Here is a 20118-nt window from a genome sequence, read left to right as displayed (position 1 = left end):
AGGTTCCAGTTCATGGCAGGCTTGAGCCTTGGTGGTTCCTGGATTGTTCCTGAACATCCTGACCAGTTTCCTCTCATCTGAGGGTGACAGTTTGGGATTTCTTCCAGACTTTGGCAAAGTGCTGACACGTCTGAATAACTTGTACTTACAAACAATTATTTAAAGTGATGATCTTGGAATCTGCAGTTGTTTAGAAATGGCTCCAAGAGACCTTTCCAACATCTAAATCTACAATTCTCCTTCTTACATCTTCACTGAGTTCCTTGGACTTTCCCACTGTTCTGACTATCGGTCCATCCAGTGAGTGCTGTCAAATAAACCCTCTTTATATTGGCAAAGACAAACTAGCAGTTGAAGTCAATCAAGATCACTGATGAAAAGTTAACAGGCCTTGGCCTTGCCAAGTTAAAGACATGTTATGAACCCAATCTTTGTGTTTTAAAGTCATTAAAGATGTATGCTATACAATCATTGCGCCCTGGAAAAGTTCAAAGTAATCATTAAAAGCCCCACATTACCCTGGTATTCATGCCCATTCATGCCCCTTACCCCCATGTCCTCAAAAGGCTTTTCCCAGACCGCCACTATAAAAAAATAATATCTTGTTAGTGACCTACCTTTTAAATATGGATTACACTGACTGACCGCACTATTTTTTGGTACATATTGGTATGACATGAAAGTACAGCCTGATCTCAGTTAAACTTCAGCTGATATCTTTTCAATACAATACATTTTGATGTTTTGAACAGTGAAAGCTTCTGTTGCTTCCTGTTTCCGTTCTAGCTTTAGTTCAGTTTGGAATATTTTAAATGTTTTTAAAATGGAAGAATTTACAAAAATTGCCTTTAAAGATAAACCTTTATTAATACCAAATATAACTGTTAACAAGAAGGTATAAAACTCTGAGAAGTTACAGAACACGCTCACCAGATTGCATAAAAACTGTGTTACCATGTTTAAATACAAACAATATAAAATGTAAAGCATATTTACTAATTACTCTAATAGTTCCAGTTCACAGGGAAAACAGTGGTTTCTTCTTTGGGACATTGTCCTGATCAGTGAGGTTACTTCAGCTGTTCCAGTCAGTCCTCCAAATAAAAACCACCCAACAGTGAAATTATCTCAAAGAAAATAAGAGTCAAAGTATTTCTCACTGGCAGACTGATGAGAACAGCAACAAAATATAAAACAGCATCATCTACATAAAGACAAAGTTTAAAATTAAATCTAGAAGAAACAATCTCATTAATATAAACTGAAAAGGACCTGAAACAGATCCCTGTGGCACACCACTGCTAACAAGCAGTTTCACAGATTTATGATGACCTGATAAATATCCACAACAGCAGTTTTTCTTTTTTTACTCCAAACAAAAAAATAACAGAATTAAATTATACTGTTATTACAGACAGCCCTTTATTTAAGTGATTTATAATTATAGTTGATCATATTTCAGCCTTCCTGTTTAGGTCCTTTTAACCCTCTGTTAAACTTTATCCATGTTTTCATGGTCATAATGCTTTCACTCATTTTTAACAGCTGCTTCTACTTTGCTGTTTTTTTTTTTTTAAATTAATAAATTTTAAGCCAGAAGCGTAATTTTAAATTGAGCTTCTGGCAATAAAACTCGAAGATTTCTGAAGATGTTTCAAATTAAAAGCCTATCATAATTTTTTAATTCCATCACTTCAGCTTCTCTGGGTTATATATATTAGTGTCAATAATTATCATTAATGACACTAATATATATTTTTTTAAATTAAGAAGTGTACAGGAATCTGAATCTCTGTGGATACAGTTGAAAGTCTCACAAAGATTTAATGACATAATTCGAAAGAAAGCTGTCTTTCTTTTTTTAATTATATAAGAGAATCCATTTACAACTTGGGGACTCAGATATTGTTATTCTATGATGGTGTTGTTGGGAATTTAGATGAGTTTTAAGATACCATAACAAGTACTAATATTTGAACTGTATGTTGAACTGCAACTCCAGTTTGTGTATTTTTCATTATTTGGAGTATTTATAATTGTATTTATTTTTTAGCTGACTCCTCTGTATCTTTCTTTATTATTTATTTAGAATTATTAACATCTTTGGGATTTGGACTTTGGGGGCTTCCCCTCTCCAATATTTGGGTTCTTTTTCATATGAAACCTGTTCAGGAAGTTTTAAGTTTCAGGAACTTGACATCACAAATGTAAATTATAACTGAAAGAAAACAGATTTCTGTTAGGAGTTGGATTAGTACTAGCTGGAATATTCATGACTTCGTTATACTTCTTGTACTGTCAAATACCTTTTAAAAATTTGGTCTAACACAGAGGCATAATTAATGTGTGTAATTTAAGACTTGGATATTAAGCATTAATTTAAAACTAGAGATCTTAAGGGGACCATTTATGCTCATTTTCAGCTCTGTATTTTTTTATTCTGGCACGGCACTAGAGCACCTTAATAATGTAATGCAGCTTCTTCTGACTGGCGAACTTCTGGAAGCCAGCGGAGGGGCTGCACACAGTGCTTGCCTACATGATTTCTGGTTGCTACCTGGAAATGATGGTGGAGTATGAGCATTAGCATCCGGATCATTGCAGAGACAAAACTTAGAGCATCACATCACTGTTTGGTAAATATTACACTCATAACACATATAAGGGTAGATCACAAGGACATAAAGGTAGAGCTCGCCATTCAATACACCAAAGGTAACGTAGAGTACATTCCTTGTATACTGGAGTCTGTTAAATGCCAAGTACGGGCCAAGTACTAAGAACATGTACATGCACAATAAAAACAAATAACAAAATCAAGATGTTGCTTCTGGTGGCTCAGAAAGTGCTGCAGCATGAATATATAAAACATACTCCTTGCTGTGAAATGCCCAGGTGCAAGGATAGAAAGATGAAAACCTGAAAAAGGTTCTTTGCTCATAAATAATAATCCTACACAGGTGCAGTGACGTTGGCCCACGAGGGGAAAGTGTCCAGAGAAAACAGAACACGACCCCAGCTGTTGATGGCCAAACTGATGCAACCGATGCCAATGATGTTCATCACCACGCCTGTTTTAGCCTGTAGGGGGCGCAATGGAGAAGGAAGAAGAGGTTATGATGACATAATAAGTCAGTCTGAATATCATTTCTTTCCAACTGGAACAAAATGAAGGACTCACCATGTCGGACACTTTGAGGAAACCGGAGGAGAAGACGATGGCATTGGGTGGCGTGGCCACCGGCAGCATGAAGGCAAAGGAAGCACTGAGGGTGCACGGGATCATCACGTACAGAGGGTTCAGGCTTATGGACTGGGACTGGGTCAGACAACAGAGTTATCAGCTTTACCAACAAACGGACTTCAATGGTTTTTTTTCCCTGTTACAATTCAACACTTCCTCTACAGATATTTCATAATTAAAGCCTGTCACTGGCTCAAAGGCTGAAGTGCCTTCTGTTATGTGTTGCCTTATAATGTGAATAATTTGTAAGAAGTGCAGCTGCTTAAAAGAGAAAGCTTAAACTTAAGACATCCTCTTCTGCTCTTAACAATATGCCGATGACAATGTACAGTCACATCACATTATGCTTTATCCATATGTGTGAATACAAACAGTTTTGTGTGTTTTTGGTACCATGGAAGCCAGGATGGGTAGGAAGAGGGTCGCTGTTGCAACATTGCTCGCACACTCTGTGAAGGTGGCGATAAGCAGACTCAGGATGATGGCGATGGCCCACGGAGGGATGGAGTGGAGCGGTGTCATCTGAGCACCGAGCCAGTGGGACAAACCGGACTCCTGAAAAACCACCCAAAAAAGCAGGGCTCCAAACTGAGTCTGAAGGACTGAAATCTCTCTCTGGTCCTAAGATTTAGCCAAAGTTTGGTACAATGGTCCTCACTTTCCCAAAATATTCCCATGTTTCAGTAACATCTTTACTTAATTTCTGTTAAATTAGCTGCACTTTGTGGCCATACAAAGAAGCAGAGTCATGTGTACTTATTTCAATTATCACAGAGACTTAAGAACTTAACTTTGAATCCTCCAGTTTTAAAGATTTATTCATTATTAAAGTAATACAGTGACAGTAGTATTTCCACTGCCACAGAGAAACCAATAACTGCTGACAGTCAATTCAGCAAACTTTCTTTTCCAAATTGTAAACAAATATGGTTTAAAACAGCATTTCTGTTGCTGCCATGGTGTAACTCGTTTTAATACAGTAACCTGAACAGTCCATCAAAGTGAGTAATCACATCAGGCTCTGGCGAAACAGTCAAAGTCAGCTGACTGGAGTGAGCAGGATTCAGCTCTGAGTGCAAAGAGTTTCCCACGAGAGTGTAAAACTGCAGCAACATGCACAAACTCTCACGTGTGCAGCAGCTTCTCTGTGCACGTGCCTGCTGAGTTCAATGTATGGGTTGTTGAATTTACGCTCTCATGTGTGACTTTTGACATAAATATTATTCCATAGACACCCAGACCTCCCTCTCCCCAGCCACCTTCTCCAGCTCATCCGGAGGAACACTGAGGCGTTCCCAGACTGAGACATGCAATCTCTCCAGCGTATCCTGGGTCTGAAATCATTGATGAAGCCACCTGAAGAAGCCAACAGGACCACATCATCTACAAAAAGCAGAGATTAAATTCTGAGGCCAAGGTAGAAGCCTTCTGCCACTTGGCTACGCCCCAAAATTCTGTCTATAAAAATTATGAACTGAATCTGTGATAAAGGACAGCCCTGGAAGAATCCAACACCCAACAGAAACAAGTCCGACAATGTGGCCCAAACTCTCACTGCAGTTGTACAAGGACTGAATGGCCCATAACAACAGGCCAGACACCCCATACTCCTGTATGTAGTCAAGTCCTGCTAATGACTTCTATATTTGACTCAGGTGTGTTGAAGCAGAGAAACATCTAAAAGTTGCAGGACACTGGGCCACGAGGCCTGGATTTGAGAACCACTGGACTAACGGAGAAACTCTCCTTTCCATCACCCTGGCATAGACCTTCCCGGAGGAGCTGAGGAGTGTGATCCCCCAATAGTTGGGGCACACCCTCCAGTCCCCCCCTTCTTAAAGATGGGGGCCACCACCCCAGTCTGCCAATCCAGGCACTGCCCCACAGACTTGGACCTCTGCCAGGCATTCCCAGTGCACCCTCACTATACGTTTAGGCGCACCAGGTCTGTCCAGCATCCTCCCATGCCACCTGATCCAACTCACCACCAGGTGGTGATCAGTTGACAGCTCAGCTCCTCTCTTTACCTGAGTGTCCAAAACATATGGCTGAATACTACTTGGGTTCAGATCAGGCAGATCAAATCAGATTGGAGGTCCTCCCAATCACGCTCCTCCAAGTCTCGCTGTCATTGCTCACGTGAGCATTGAAGTCTCCCAGTAGGATGACGGAGTCACCATCAAGCACCCTCAAGCACTCCGCACAGTGATCACAAACAACAACAAAGGACTCATTACGTTGTCTGAAAGCACAGTGAAACAACCCTGTTATCCATCGGTGAAAACTCAGACATACAGGCAGCAAACTGGGTGGATACAAGGATACCCACTGAGGGCAACTCAAGAGTCCAGCTCCGCTCCAGGAGACTGGTTCCAGAGCTCAAGCTATGCATTGAGGTTAGCCCGACTATATCTAGTGGGTATTTCTCATCCTCACACACTAGCTCAGGATCCTTTCCCACCAGAGAGATGACGTTGCATGTCCCAAAAGCCAGTCTCGATAGCCGGGGCTTGGTCTGCTAGAGCCACTGCCCAACACACACACACACATCAACCCCTATGGAGCCTCCTGTGGGTGGTGGGCCAACAGGAGGGCGGACCCACTTCTCCTATTCGGGCTATGGCCCAGCCACCAGGTGCTCTCCCTTGAACTACCTCCCCCAGGCCTGGCTCCAGGGTGGGGCCCCGGTAATCATATCCCAGGTAGGGTGAACTGTTCTCTTGTTCTAAATACCATAAGGGTCATTGGAATCCCTTTTTGTCTGGCCCCTCACCCAGGATCAATTTGCATAAGGAGGCCCTACCAGGGGGCAAAAGCCCCTGGACAACATAGCCCCTGGGATCACTGGGGGACATAAATCCTTCCACCAGGTGGCGATTCACGGGGGGAGTGAATTTTTCTTAGTTTATTTATTCTAACTTTTAAAAAACTAAGATTGTATAAAAGTACTTAATGTTAAATTGATAGAGTCCAGTAACCATTTTTTCTAACAGAATTTCTCTGTTGCGCCACCAAATATGTAAATTGTAAATATCTTATGAGCTTTGTCCACAACAAAAAAAAACACCTTTTCATGGTGTACTTGGTATGCAGTGATTTGCCTGCTTAGTTCTTAGTTACTAATTTTATAAACATAAAATAACTGAAATCAAAGGTTTCACCTCACTGCCTTTGGCCAGGGCGAAGCCTCCTCCCAGCAGCAGGACAATGTTCCAGGGCATCTTCTTCTGAGTCACCTGCCAGGTGAGCAGAGGAGGGGCGGGGCCTTGGGAGACCTGAGACTCTGATTGGATTTAACAAAGTCATTAAATCAACACATAAAAATTTAGTTTGTGCGTTTTACTTTGTGTGTATTACCTGCATCGGTGCGCCTCCAGAAGCAGAGGTAGCGCGGGGACTCAGAGGGAAGAACAAACAGCAGAACAGCAACAAACAGGGCAACGGTTGCATCTGTGACAAACCTGCAGAAACAAGTTCAACACTAGATTTACTTTCATACACTCAGCATCAAACAGTAAACTAAATAAATTCACTTCCAAAGACGAGAGATGGTGCACTACATAGAGAGATGAATGGGTTGAGGTAGGTTGAGTCTAACATCAGGGTTTATGATTCCTCCAGTTTAACCTGGCATGATAACCATCGTAACTTGTGCTAAATGTTTATGCTTATTCACTGATTTGCTCCCCGACGACATGCTCAAAGTGCAATTAAGCTTTACTGTGAAAGGGGAAAAAAAAAATTATACAACCATCAGCCTCTGGGCCTGAGGGTTTACACCACCAGGAAATGGAGATTTAAAGTGTGTACTCCTACTATGATTAACTGCTTCTACTTTTTATTGTAAGTAATGTTGAATTCTTTAGTGTTGATGACATGAACAATGTGTCCTGTGACTGAAGCACCAGGTTCTTTCTTTACCCTTTAAAGAGAAAGGTTTTCTTCTTCCTCTAGCTTGTTCCACTTCCTTGTGGGGTTGCTGTAGTAACCAAGACTCTCCTCCAATTGGCTCTATCACGAGCTTCATCTTCTGTAGTTCCAGCTGCTTCCAGGTCTGTTTTCATGCAGTTTCCATCAAAGTTTAAGTCTTCCATGTCTTCCACATCCTGGTAGAGCAATCTCAAAGGTTCTTCTTCCAATGTAGTTCTCTTCTCTCCTCCTGACATGGCCAAACCACCTCAGTCTTGATTGGTGGGACCTAATACTGATGTTCTCCATTTCCACTCTCTCTAACGACTTCGTTTCTGATTCAGTCTTCTCGTGTGTGTCCACATGTCCAACTACACATCAGTGTTAATTTCGTTGACGAAATATTTTGGCCATAGTTTTTGTCAACGAACCTTTTTTTCATGATGATAATGAGACGATAACTAAATAAAAACTACCTAAAATGATGAAAACGATAACGAATTAATTGACACTTTCGTCAACGAATGAAAACGAGACGAAAATGCTTGGCGGGGATGAAATCCAATCAGAACTGATTTAATTTTGTGACAGGGTGGGACAAGTTAGGAAAACATCCAATCAATCGCACAGATGCACAAATTTGCTCCAAACCCAGGAAGACCAAACTAGCCTGTGATTGGTCGTTCCTTTCGATAGAACTAAGTGATGTAACCAATGTCAGCAGGGAGAAAGAGAAGAGCCGATGTATGGACACATTTGTCCTTTGACGCTGTGACAAACCAAACGATGTGTAAACCATGTGGGGCGACTATCTCGGGTAAAAACAGACAAATCTTAAACGACATCTGCAAACCAGTCACCCAGATCTCCATGCAAAGGTCAGCATTTTAATGTCATGCAGGGTAAAGTGTTTTTCCCAGTTTGTGTTTAGAGAAAATCTCCACACCGCGGTGGATCAGCCTTTATAATCTTAGTCCTGAACACTGCCCTGTACCTTTCAGAGCGTCCTGCTGTAAAACGCTCGGATTATCTCAGTAAGGTGGTGTTAATGATCAGGTGTGTGGGAAGCAGGTGAAACGCTAATGTTAATATTATTAATAATATTCCATAACTTTAAAAAAATGTTTAATTTTGTGTGTGTATAATGACTAATTCAAGGGAACTGAAGAAAAAGCATTTACATTTTACACCCTTTATATTTTAGTCGACTGTAGATTTAGTCGACTATATTCTTACGATAATTTCGTCGACTAAAACTAGACTAAAACTAAAACTATTCATATGACTAAATTATGACTAAAACTAAATCAAAATTTGCTGTCAAAATTAACACTGCTACACATCTTTATTTCAGCTACTTCTGGAGGTTCGATGTTGCCTGGTGACACTTTGACCCAGTATGATTTTGCAAACTTTGATGTCACTCTTGTCTCTGATTCTACACAGGATGAAGTCACTTTGCAATTCTGACATCTGACATTGTAGGTGATTGTGTGTCTCTCTGCTATCTTTAAGTAGGTGTTGATTATTCCCAGGTCTTGGCTCATGGCAAAGTCTATGAGTTGTTCACCCGCTCTGCCGCTCTCTCCAGCTCCATACATGCAGATGGTGTTCTCTTTTCCCTGCTGACTCTTCTGTACTGTCCATTGAAGCCTCCTCCTAGCCATAATTTCTCACTGTCATGTACTTCCTGCACTTCTTCCTCTATCTCCTCCTAAAACTTGATCTTCTCTTCTTCATCCCCTCCAGACTCATGATATTGACCACTTCTCCATTGAGGTATAGAACTCCCTTCTTTAGCTCTTCATCCAGGATGATTCCCACATCATTTCGTCTTCCATAAACTCCAATATAAAACAACATGAATCTGCTGAGAAGTTCTTTTGCCTTGCTGCCCTTCCACTTTGTTTCTTGCACACACACGATATTGATTCTTCTTCTCTCCATCAGGTCTCATGCATATTGCCAGTCATGCCCCCAATGTTCAGTGCGCCAAGTCTAATGGTCTTTGACTCCCTCTTTCCTCTCCTCTTCCTCCTTTGAGCTAGTGTCTTTAGCTGTATCTGTTTGTGATACAGTAGCCGTCATCCATTTTTCACAAGTGTACGCCCAAGCCATGCTGGGATACGTGCCGACCATACTCATATGGGATGGGGCTGAGGTTTTATGATGGAGGCCCTTCCTGCCACAACCCTCCCCATTTCTCCGTGCTTTGGACCGGTTCCTGGTGGTACACCATAGAGCCTGGGTTAGCAAAGGGTTTAAGGAATGTTTATTATAAGGCACCTTCCAAAGACTACAGTCATTCAAGGTGCTTTGCAAGATAAAATTACAATGAAAAATGAAAGAGGAATAATAACAGTACAGCTACCTGATTAGTTAAAAGGAGCAGTGAATAAGATTGTTTTAAAAATAGCTGAGTGGGCAGCATAGCAGCTAAATGCCCGATCACTCTGTTTAGTGTCAGATCTGTGACACCACCACATGGCCAGCTCTTACTAACCTTAAAGACCTACCAGGTTTATATTCACTGAACATCTCAGATGTGTATTTAGGGCCCAAACCATTTATAATCAATAAGCAATATTTTGTATTCTGTATCTTACTCTTAAAGGCAGCTGGACACAGGTGCCAAATGACCTGATCTGGTTTTGAAGGGGGTGGAGTTCCAGTTGGGGTTATCTTGGACCTTTGGTTTGTGCAAACAGATGATTTCAACATGTTTCCTGATTACACACATTGATAGTGAGGCTCAAACGTGCAATCTCAAACCTCAGCTGATGTCACTACCTCACAACAACTTTCACCTCAAATGAATTTTCTGCAGCTTCATCAACAACATGAGGAGCAATTATTGTTCAAAGCAGCTGAAAATGATTTCAAGCAGATTGATTCGTAACTTCCTTCTGATTGAGTTTAGTCCTCATGCATCTGGAAAGCAGCTGTAATGAATTACTGAATCAGTGTGTAATGAAAAAAGTCATTTTCATTCAGTAAAAACAAGACATTGCTCCATTGAGAGGTCATTCAAAGCAGCTATAACCAGATTTTAGCATCATCACCTGAATCTGCAGCTACCCACAGCCAATATTTCATAATGTGTTCCTGTAGTTTCTTTACTGTGCTGATTCGCTCTGACTGCTGTTATAGAAAGAGAAAAGCTGGTAAAAGGCACAGTGCACCACCTGCTCCCTGTCTTCAAATCAATATTTCCAACAACTCAAAGCCCCTAGAAGGTCAAAAAGCACAAAGTTCTCAGGAGGTGGGTGTAGAATCATACATCCATTGGTCACTGGCTGCATGCAAATACAAATCCTCCGACTGTGGAGAAATACTCTTTCATGAACTGAGTGGCCGATATTGCACCATGTGACTAGAACTGAACCTGGCAGCAGATCTGCTCATCGCCTCTGGCTCTCTGGACTCTTGTCCTTTGGTTGTGGGGGCTCCATCTGTGGTCTCCCTCCTTCCTCCTTGGGGTGTGCACGTGGTTGCCATCAGGATGTGTGGCCTCAGGTCTTCTGAGCCCCTAGTGGGCTGTGGATGGCCTGGGTCCTTCCCTATTTGCCTCTGGATCGCGGGGGGGCATGGTTGCAGTTTCTTATCCTCATTATTGAGTAAATTGCACGACAGAGGTGCATACACACACACATTACTGCAAAACAACAAAATTGTATGTATGTGTGTATATGTAAATGCATATGTTTAGATGTGTGAATGTATGTATGTGTGTATATCCACTTTTCATCGATTATTTTATTTTTCCCTTTGTCCCCCCCCCCCCCCCCCCCCCCCCCCCCTTGTTCTTGCCCCTTCCTTTTTGTCTGTCAGGCTTGGCATAAATAACTAAATAAAAAAAATAATAAATAAAAACACAAACATTAACAAGAATAGCCTATAGAAAACTTATAGAGCTGTTCTTGTAAAAGCAAATATGTTTGGTACATCAGTGCATTGGATCATCATTGAGATAAATGCCAGACAGGACAGGCTTAAAAAAATCCCCAAAATCCTCCAAAAGGCTCCAACAGCACAGACTCAGTGCAGAGGTCCAGTTCAGGGACTCTAATTAGACTCTATGAGGACGGACTTACTTTAGAGGAACTGTAGCTTGTGGTAGTTTATTTTTCTGCCCTGAGGTTGATGCTTGTTTAATAAGTATATTTTTCTCTGACAAGGCTCTGACGTCATAGGGCCAAAATGGACTGTAAGCCCCTCTGCAGGGGGTTACAGTCCATTTTGAGGAGACTGAAGATGTGTCATTGCTTCCTGCGGGGTCTCACAGTGTTGATGCTTGTGGACTGCTGTTTGCACAGATGGATGTGTTACCTTCAAGTGTTTGGAAAGTGTATTCTGTCACAGACACCCACTGTCTTTGTGGATACACTTTTTATTGTTGTTTCGTCCCCTTAGAATTACAAGGTTCTATCGGACATTTCTGACGAAATTGACTTGTTGTCATATTCTTATTCTCTGACCAGTTATGAACAATATGCAAGAGATTTTTTTTCAATTATATATAATTTTGGCCATTTTATTTGCAAAATAATAAGGTTATATCTGCAAAATCAAGCTTTAACTTGGTGCTATAAGGTTCTATCTGTGAACCAATAGGCACTTGAAATGTTCACAAGAGAGCCAATCAGGTTGCTTCTGTTTTGTAACGTTGGTGCCCGGCACAATGTCAAGATGCCAGAGAAACTGTTTCATGGGAAGCTGGGGCTGTTTACAAGACATCTAAAGGCTGAGGATTTCAAAAATGAGTTGACAACAGACAGAAGAACTAATGGCAGGAAAACTCTGAACTTTGGATAATTTTTAAGCCACGCTGACCTGCTTTATTTATTTTTTTTGCACTGCTAGCTATCAAGCTAGTGAGCTAATGCTAGTTTTGTGTTGTTTGTCTGTGGTCAGTGCTAACAAAGAAACAAACAATGTAGTTGGTAATATTGAGAATAGTCAAAGGTCATAAAACAAGTTACCTCACGTATAAAATATTATTGATTGAAGAAGACTTCAGATTTTAATATATTGTATGACCTAGCAGTGGTACCATGCTAATGATCTCTGTCTATTTTTATTTCTGTCATCAAACTCCAGAAGAGCAAATAAAAGCAAAAAACACCAGAAAAGAGACGGCAAAGAAATTATTACAAGTGAAACAAAAATTCATAGTCAGTGACGTTTTTATAGCAGGATGATTTTAATTGAAGATCCAAGTCTAAAAGTCTACGTTTTAAGTGGAATGAGTTTTTATTTGGATTTTTGTACTCAGTGGACTCAGAGTCTAAAGGTTTATTTTGTATTTTAAAGAATGGAAAGAATAACTTCTTCAGGGAGATTGCAGCTTGTAAAATTCAAAGATCTGGACTAAATGGGAAAAAAACATTGTGGCAAAATATCCAGAATTTGTTTGACTCTCTGCACAAATTTTATTGAAATTTGAGTTTATATGTCAAAGTATACCCCTCCTAAATTGATATCAAATGTTTATTTTATTTCACTTTTTTAATTAAAATTTTATTTTTACTTGTTGGTTTTTATATAATTCTATGTTGTTATGTTAAGAAAAAAGAGGGCTCAGTCTGCCAACATGAGTTTAATGAAATGTTTGATTTTTTTTTATTGTACAATTTTAAAATTGTGTAACATGGTGTGGTGGTTAGCACTGCTGCCTCACAGCTGACATGGGTTTGACTGGGTTTGATTCCACCTGTGCCTGAACCTCTCTGTGTGGACTTACATGTTCTCCCCGTGTCTCTAGTTCTTTTAAAGGGAAACGTGTGCATGAAAACAGTTTGCCATGAAAGAAGAAACTTAAAAAAATATCACAGAATTCATTAAATTTGATTTAACCATACTTGTGGACACTCTGTGGCATCTATAATTTTATGGTTTAAAACTTACTATAAGTTAATTATTTTTCCTTGAAAATCAGTAGTAGTTTTCACATTTTGCAGATAGAACCTTATAATTCCAAACAAAAAACACGTTTTTAGAATTATAAGGTTCTGTCTGCATTTTACTTGTTCAAAAAACCCAAACATTTGCACATTTAATAGGATTTTGATATTACTGATTTGGAATACATATAGGGTGTGTTTCATAATCATGTGTGAACGAGAATTACTCCATGTGTAAGTTTTGCTATACAGAGTGCAAAAACTTTAAAGCTTAATATCTCAAAACTGGTCAGAACCGAGAACCTCATAATTCTAAGGGGACAGTTTGTCACAGGGTCACTGAATATTTGGTGCTGGATTTACAGTTTCTGGAAGCTTCTTCTAAATTTTCCATGGAAATTCATTCATTTGAAGTATTGAAATGTTTGTGGCTGCCTGTCCAAAGAATTTCTCAGTTAAATGGACTAAAAGGAAGACTGAACGGACTCTGTGCTTCTGTTTCTCTAATTAAATATTTTAAATGTTTCTGTTTACATGCTAAACTCACAGTTTTCATCTTTTTCCCAGAAATTGAGGATTTTTCTTATTTCTGTCCTTAAAAACAACACGACACCCACGAGGACAGAAAACATCCGACAGAGCAAACTGATCAATGTGTGACGTCTATGCTGCTCCTGCTGGTCATGTGACCCAGCTAGGAGTTTATGAATGAACAGGGACATAAGCAGGTAAGAGGTGAGGGGGTGGAGCCAGGACTGAAGGTCAGGTCAGGTATTGCCAATTACCTGCACAGCTGGATAAACATCTGGGGTAGGGGAGGGGGGTGTTTGGAGACTTTAAAGTCAACGTTAACATCTCAAAGAGTTACAAGACGTCATTTTACAGGTAAAAACATCTTCCTTTATGAACCCGATGCTTCCTGATGACTGCGAAGCATCGCAGTGCAGAGGTGCATCGATCCTGGAGGGACTGAATGAGAGCAAAATGAAGGACAGTCTAGTTCAGATGCCAATATCTATAACTACTGGCTTAGATACATAAGTAGCCTGATTTGAAAACCAGTGAGGAATGTCCAGTGTCCAGTCTGCAGTGAGCAGTGTGGAAACCCATGTGATGTTTTTCAGCTTTTGGCACTAGACTAAAATGAAATTCACCAAATTCAGCTTCAGCTATGTTGTTAACTGTAAAATGCTGCTGAATGCATTGAATAATAAAAAGCTGAGATAATAAAATTCAAATTATAGTAAAACTACAAATAAAGCTTTTAAAAGAAAAATCTGATTTGAACCACCGGCCCCAACGAGTTAAACTTTGGAGCCTCTGTGCGTGGCGAGGAGGTGATCTCAGTTCATGCCACCCGCAGGTCAGAGCCGCAGCTGCTGAGGCTGAAGTTCAGCATTTGTACCCAGGACACGTTCTGAGTATTTGTTCTTCGCCTCTGGTTCCTGTGTGCTCTGGGATTTTGCCCTCTGGCAGCTTCTGCAGTTTGAGTTCATTCATTCAACCCTTTTTTTTTTTCCACCTTGCATTAATGTGAAAACAGAGCCGAACACACACGAGACACGTGAGAGGTTTGTTCCAGATCCACACAGCAGCTTAAAGGACTGTTCTACTGCCAAAAACTCTAATGGTTTTACAATTAAAACATCTAATTTAAAATGAGAACTTTAGTTCTCATTTAATAAAAACTCATTAAAGATGAAAAAAGAATAAATAAAGGAACCACGAGCTCATAAAGAGAACAGGGAAAGGCAGACAGGTGAAAAAACTGATCTAATTTTCACAAACATGAAGCTGATTCATCCAAAAATCTGAACAAACTCAGGAAAAGGAAGGAAGCCAACCTTCAAAATAAAACAGGAAGAAATCTGGACCTCTGGCCATTTGGAGTGTGTTCAATCTGACCAATAATGTGGCTGCTGTAACAAACTGTCCAAGAAATGTAAGCTCCAGTTTTGGTTAATTCTAGGATTTTATTCTGTTGGGTAATTTTGTCTCGCCTGGTTGCACCTATCCACAGCTGCTGATGTAACATTAACTCTGAAAACTGCTGCAAAACACCTCACGCAAACATAGAAGCTAGCAGCAGAACCTCCAATCAGAGTGACGTGGAAGCTGAGACCCCGGCGGAAGCAGCGATGAGCAGTCAGGCTTGTAGTTTTACAGCTTCCATTTCTACCTTTAAGACTACTGAAAAATGGCCCTCAGCCCCCTTTCTTTGTGACCTCAGTAACGACTTATGAGTCACATGTTGTTACGCAGTGAGGTTAGGTCCTCAGTTTCTCAGTCAGATCCACCCCTCGTTTGTCACTTCCACTTTCAAAAGATGAAGATGGCGATGGAGATCAGGGCTAACATAAGCACGAGAATGTGACTGATCATCACTGCGCCGACTGATTTGGGTTTGGTCGACGTCGCTCTCTGAGACAAAATAAATAAACATCTGCACTCATGAAGGCTTCACTGGTACTCACTCAGCTTTGCTGTTGAAGATGTGCGTCGCCCAGCCGTCCATGAAGCGGGGGTCTCGTGTGAACCACAGCACCACCATGAGGATGAAGAGCGCCAGGACGCTGAACTCTCCGTAACTCATGGGTCCCAGACGGGAATGCTCGGCCCGGATGATCTCGTATGCCGCCCGCTCCTTCTGTGACTGGACCGCACCGCAACCCCACGTCCTCCGCAGGCTGTGACGCACAAAAGTCAAAAAAGCATATTCATAAAAAGCTGTAAGAGACGGTCACAGCAAAGTCGAGTGTTTTGGTGGGCGACTCACTTGCAGCCCACGTAGAGGAACTGCAGCCAGAACCAGGCCAGAGTCAGCGTCAGCACCATGGTGGGGAAGGCAAAGACAAACCAGGACGCAAAGTTGATCACATCACCATTCTGAGGGAAGAGTCTATGAGGAAGAACCAGACAGGAAGTTCAGAGTTAGACTTTACAGGACCCTGTTAAACTGGACTTCGGTGTTGTTATAGTGAGTTCGTACTGGCTCATCTGTCCGATGAGGACCAGGTTCGGTCCGGTTCCCGTCAGCGTAGCGATGCCGCCAATGCTGGCAGCATAGCAGACCGACAGCAGGAGGCCTTTACTCAGCTTCTTCCTCCTCTCCTCCTCCACGTCACTCAGCTCCTCCACCTCCAACTGACAGAAGGTGCTGTCCACAGCCACAGCTACTGAAGACAGTTTACGGGGTTAACCTATCAACTACAACAGCTACACAGCCAGGGTTCTTATTTTTCTCACAATATTCTCACTGTTCACGCTTCACATTTGACTCTTTTTTCTTGACTCATTAAAATTCATTAACAGTGATGGTGGGCGGGGGGGGGTGGGGGGGGGTGGGGGGGGTGTAACACTCACTGAAATTACAGACAAAAAGTCTGATTGCAGGTTTTTCTTCAAGCGGTGCTTCGTATCTATTATTGACTTTCACATGTAGGTTTCAGATTCGTCTCCGTGGACTTACCAGGACTGCTGCTGCTGTCCGATGGAGCTTTGTTTTGTAGGTTGCTGGTTTTCTCGGCGTTTCCTTGAGTTTGTGTTGATCCATTCATACCTGAAAACAAACCCCGAAGTTAATACCTCAGGATCGCAGTCAGGCTACAGAAGAATATTTAAACTACTGAATTAAGTCTTGTGCAATGATCGATGAAACGTTTAAGGTCTTCTGGCTTTCTATAAAGCCTATCAGCACTGAGTGCACAGGAAGAAGGCAGTGATCCCAGAAAACAAAAGGGTTTGGACTAAAGAAAACCACTTCATGGGGACTGAATATATATATTCTGAGGCTGATTCAGATGTTTAGGACATTGGACACTTTGGTTTATGGACTGCCTGTTATTCATTTTGCATTACAAAGGTCTCTGTTACTGATATCCTGCCTGCTGCCTGTGGTCAGGTCTGCCTGTGAATCCTCAGATTCTGCTGAATGAATTTTTAATGTCCACTGGGGACAAACTTCTGAATTTCTCTCTCACAGCCACAGACACTCACTTTGACACTGGCAACTCATCTGACACTTTTTTGTGGCAGCTGGCAAAGAGCAAGGTACTAACAGCCTATATCGTACCCATCTCCATGATGCTTGGGGCAGTGGATTGAGGGATACTGATAGTTTTCTCCTGATGCTCCTGAGGTAATGTGACACTCCTGATGGTGGTGAGCTCAGCGTCTACGTTACTGTGGAGCTGGTCCAGGACGGCCTGGGCGATGGGGACCATCATGGCAGTGGTGGCCGTGTTGCTGATCCACATGGACAGGAAGGCCGTCACTCCCATGAACCCCAGCATCAACCTGCGAGTGGAAGGGTCTAGATTAGGACTGAGAGACAGAGGAGGTGATGGTACAACAACCTTTTACCCCAAATACAAACTGAACTATGTGCCAGTACACATATTTACCTGTACTGTATGGTGAACCGACAGTTAAAGGTGATCTTTGTTTTTTCTGTTGTAGTTTTGCTCAAATTGAGCAAATTGAACAAAATTGAGCATTCTCAGTTGCATGTTATTTAGCATTAATTAGCAGGTTTCTGTGTCTATGGAAGCAAAGCTAGTTAGACTTAGCTGATACTGACAGCTATTACTCTGAGGATTCAAAATAGGACTCCATAAACCAGTGAGAGGCTGCAGTGGCTACATCAGTCTTTTGCTCATGGATTTCCATCCCAGTGGTTATCAGGGTCTCTGTTTTTAATGTCACCTAAATGTAAAGGGCTTCTACTGCAGCCCTGTGGGGACAGGTTAGGCTCAGGTGACTCACAGGGCAGGTCGGACCCCGACTATCAGCAGCACTCTGAGCGCGATGCGTTTGTGGAGGTTCCAGTGCTCCACGGCCACAGCGACCATCAGTCCCCCGACAAACAGCATGTTAGTGTCCTTCAGGTACTGCATACACACCTGGATAATAACAAGGAGCAGACAGAATAAAGTGAACACTTACAAAGTTAGCATTTAGCATTTAGTGTAATCGTGCATTAATCAGTAGGATAATTCAGCATATTCTCTATATTTGGACAAATCTACATGTGAAGGAGCAGTAGTACCAGATGTAGTACACTGTGTGTGTGTGTGTGTGTGTGTGTGTGTGTTCAGTCTTACCTCTTTGGACTCCATGATGCCGAGGACGGGGAACAGGATGGTCGGCAGCAGCGCCGTCACAGCCAACGGCAACACCTCAGTGCACCAGTACACCGCCATGAGGGCTATGACATAAGCACAGGCCGCCTCCTACACAAACGCACAACTTCAGGTTAAAATAGATTCTGATTTCTGTCCGATGAGGTGAGTTACTGAGGATATCCTGAACTTTCTGATGGTAAGCTCTGTACAGCCACTTTATACAGTTAGTTTAGTCCAGTGGTGGCCACCACAGCACCACTGCACAGGCGATTATTACATGAATAAGAGGAGAGAAGGGGAAATATAATCATTGCCAGTTTTTAGACATTCTTCTAGTCTTGGTATTTGAATTGCATAATTTAACCTTTCAATCATTACTTCACTGAAACAAAGGATCTCAAACCAAACCGCTTCTGCTTTGGTTAATGTGACACTGAGCCTTCACAGGCTTTCATGGAAACTCATAATTTTGCAGTAAGCTGTCAGATTTGGTGCAGAAAAAGTGGGAGGAAGTCTGACGTACTTTAAATCTGTACTGGATGAATGCTCTTTGTCACGTTTCCCTCCCGCTGTAACCTCAGACTGTAAAAACACAAGCTGTTGATGTAGAAGTGGATACGTGTGGATCCAGACCCACTCTGTGACCTCTGAAGGGGCTGAACCCCACACCTGTCAGGATTTTCCACTTCCTGCAGCAGTTTTTAATGCGTTCACAGCCTGGTCCCGGCTCAGAGATTTCTCCAGGTTCTCTGAACCTTGTGATGATATTATTGCTGTAGATGATCAGATATTCAGTCTTTTACTTTGAGGAACATTATTCTGGAATTGTTCCACAATGTGCAGACAGTGTTTTTGCAGATTGGTGAACGTCTGCACATCTTTACTTCGGAGAAACTCGGCCTCTCCGAGGTTCCTTACTTACGCTGCTATAGGTTCAAGCTGCTGGAGCTTCCCATGATGCACTGTGTTTCTCCATGTTTAAACACCGTTAGTTATCATTAGCTTTGGTCTAGTCTCTCCCAGTCTGTGCTCATCTTTTTTCTCTTCTCTTCCTCTTCACCTGCCAACCGGACGGCTGCCCCCCCGCTGATCCTGGCTCTGCTGGAGGCCTCTTCCTGTTTGAAGGGAGGTCTTCCTCCTCACCTTCACCTTCTGCTGCTCACAGGGCAGCTGCTCTGTCTGAGACTGTAATGACTCTACCTCAGCATTAAAGCACTGGGACTTGTGAATTAATAAGACAGGATTAAATCTTCAGAAGGATTTTTATAAATTCTGTCATTTCTCATTATGTCAAAGGTGTTTTTTCAGTCAGCTGACCGGCTCAGGTCACAGATGATAAACAGTCTTTGACCTGCCAGCTCTGAGGGATGAAGTCCACAGGACTCTGTACCAGTGAGCTGGACGTCTCCTGCTGTGTGATAACCACCGAAACATGTTTCCATGAAAACGGATAAAACCTGTAAATTAGTCGAGAGTGTGAAACCGATTTTGTCTCATTTATTCTGGAGGAAGTGAAATTATTTAAAAGTTGTCAGAAAAATCTCAGTTTTGTAGAAATCCTCTGAACTAAGAGCAGAAACTGCACGGACGGTCTGAACGGCCGAGTAATCGTTATGTATTTCTTTGAATCTTCTCAGCGACCTTCCAGTCTGGACTCTGTTTGTCAATCAGTGACAGGAAGCTGTGACAGAAACACGCAGCTGCTCGAGTTATTCATCAATGAAACACAACCTGTTTGTGTCCAGATTCAACAACAGCAGCGAACAGAGCATTGAGATCTTTATTTCCAAACATTGACTCACATTTGACTTCACAGCATTGTTTTTCTCCTCGTTCTCCACATTATTCCAAAGTTTCCCAACTCCTTATCGGAGCGCTTTGTTAGGAACGCCTGTGCTGCTGTGAAACAAACCTGCGATTCTGTTTGTTTATGAAGTCA

At 41.9% G+C, this 20118-nt stretch overlaps 1 protein-coding gene across 1 annotated transcript in view; it reads right to left on the bottom strand.

Annotated features, from left to right (window-relative positions):
• Positions 1–842: 842 nt before the first annotated feature.
• Positions 843–20118, bottom strand: part of LOC115792596 (solute carrier family 13 member 5-like) — a 20699-nt gene continuing 1423 nt past the window's right edge. Inside the window, exons 2-13 of the mRNA XM_030747194.1 lie at positions 18159–18287; positions 17821–17957; positions 17129–17352; positions 16526–16615; positions 16046–16229; positions 15833–15955; positions 15531–15743; positions 6602–6705; positions 6406–6527; positions 3638–3799; positions 3182–3319; positions 843–3081 (exon numbers count right to left, since the gene is read on the bottom strand). Coding sequence (XP_030603054.1) covers positions 2953–3081; positions 3182–3319; positions 3638–3799; positions 6406–6527; positions 6602–6705; positions 15531–15743; positions 15833–15955; positions 16046–16229; positions 16526–16615; positions 17129–17352; positions 17821–17957; positions 18159–18287 — 1755 coding nt within the window. The 3' untranslated portion in view covers positions 843–2952. The remainder of the gene's footprint in view (positions 3082–3181; positions 3320–3637; positions 3800–6405; positions 6528–6601; positions 6706–15530; positions 15744–15832; positions 15956–16045; positions 16230–16525; positions 16616–17128; positions 17353–17820; positions 17958–18158; positions 18288–20118) is intronic.

This window comes from Archocentrus centrarchus, chromosome 14 (assembly GCF_007364275.1).
Source record: "Archocentrus centrarchus isolate MPI-CPG fArcCen1 chromosome 14, fArcCen1, whole genome shotgun sequence".
In the NCBI taxonomy this organism is placed as follows: Eukaryota; Metazoa; Chordata; class Actinopteri; order Cichliformes; family Cichlidae; genus Archocentrus; species Archocentrus centrarchus.
The sequence above is the reverse complement of the archived record's forward strand: the minus strand, read 5'-3'. Positions and strand labels throughout refer to the sequence as shown.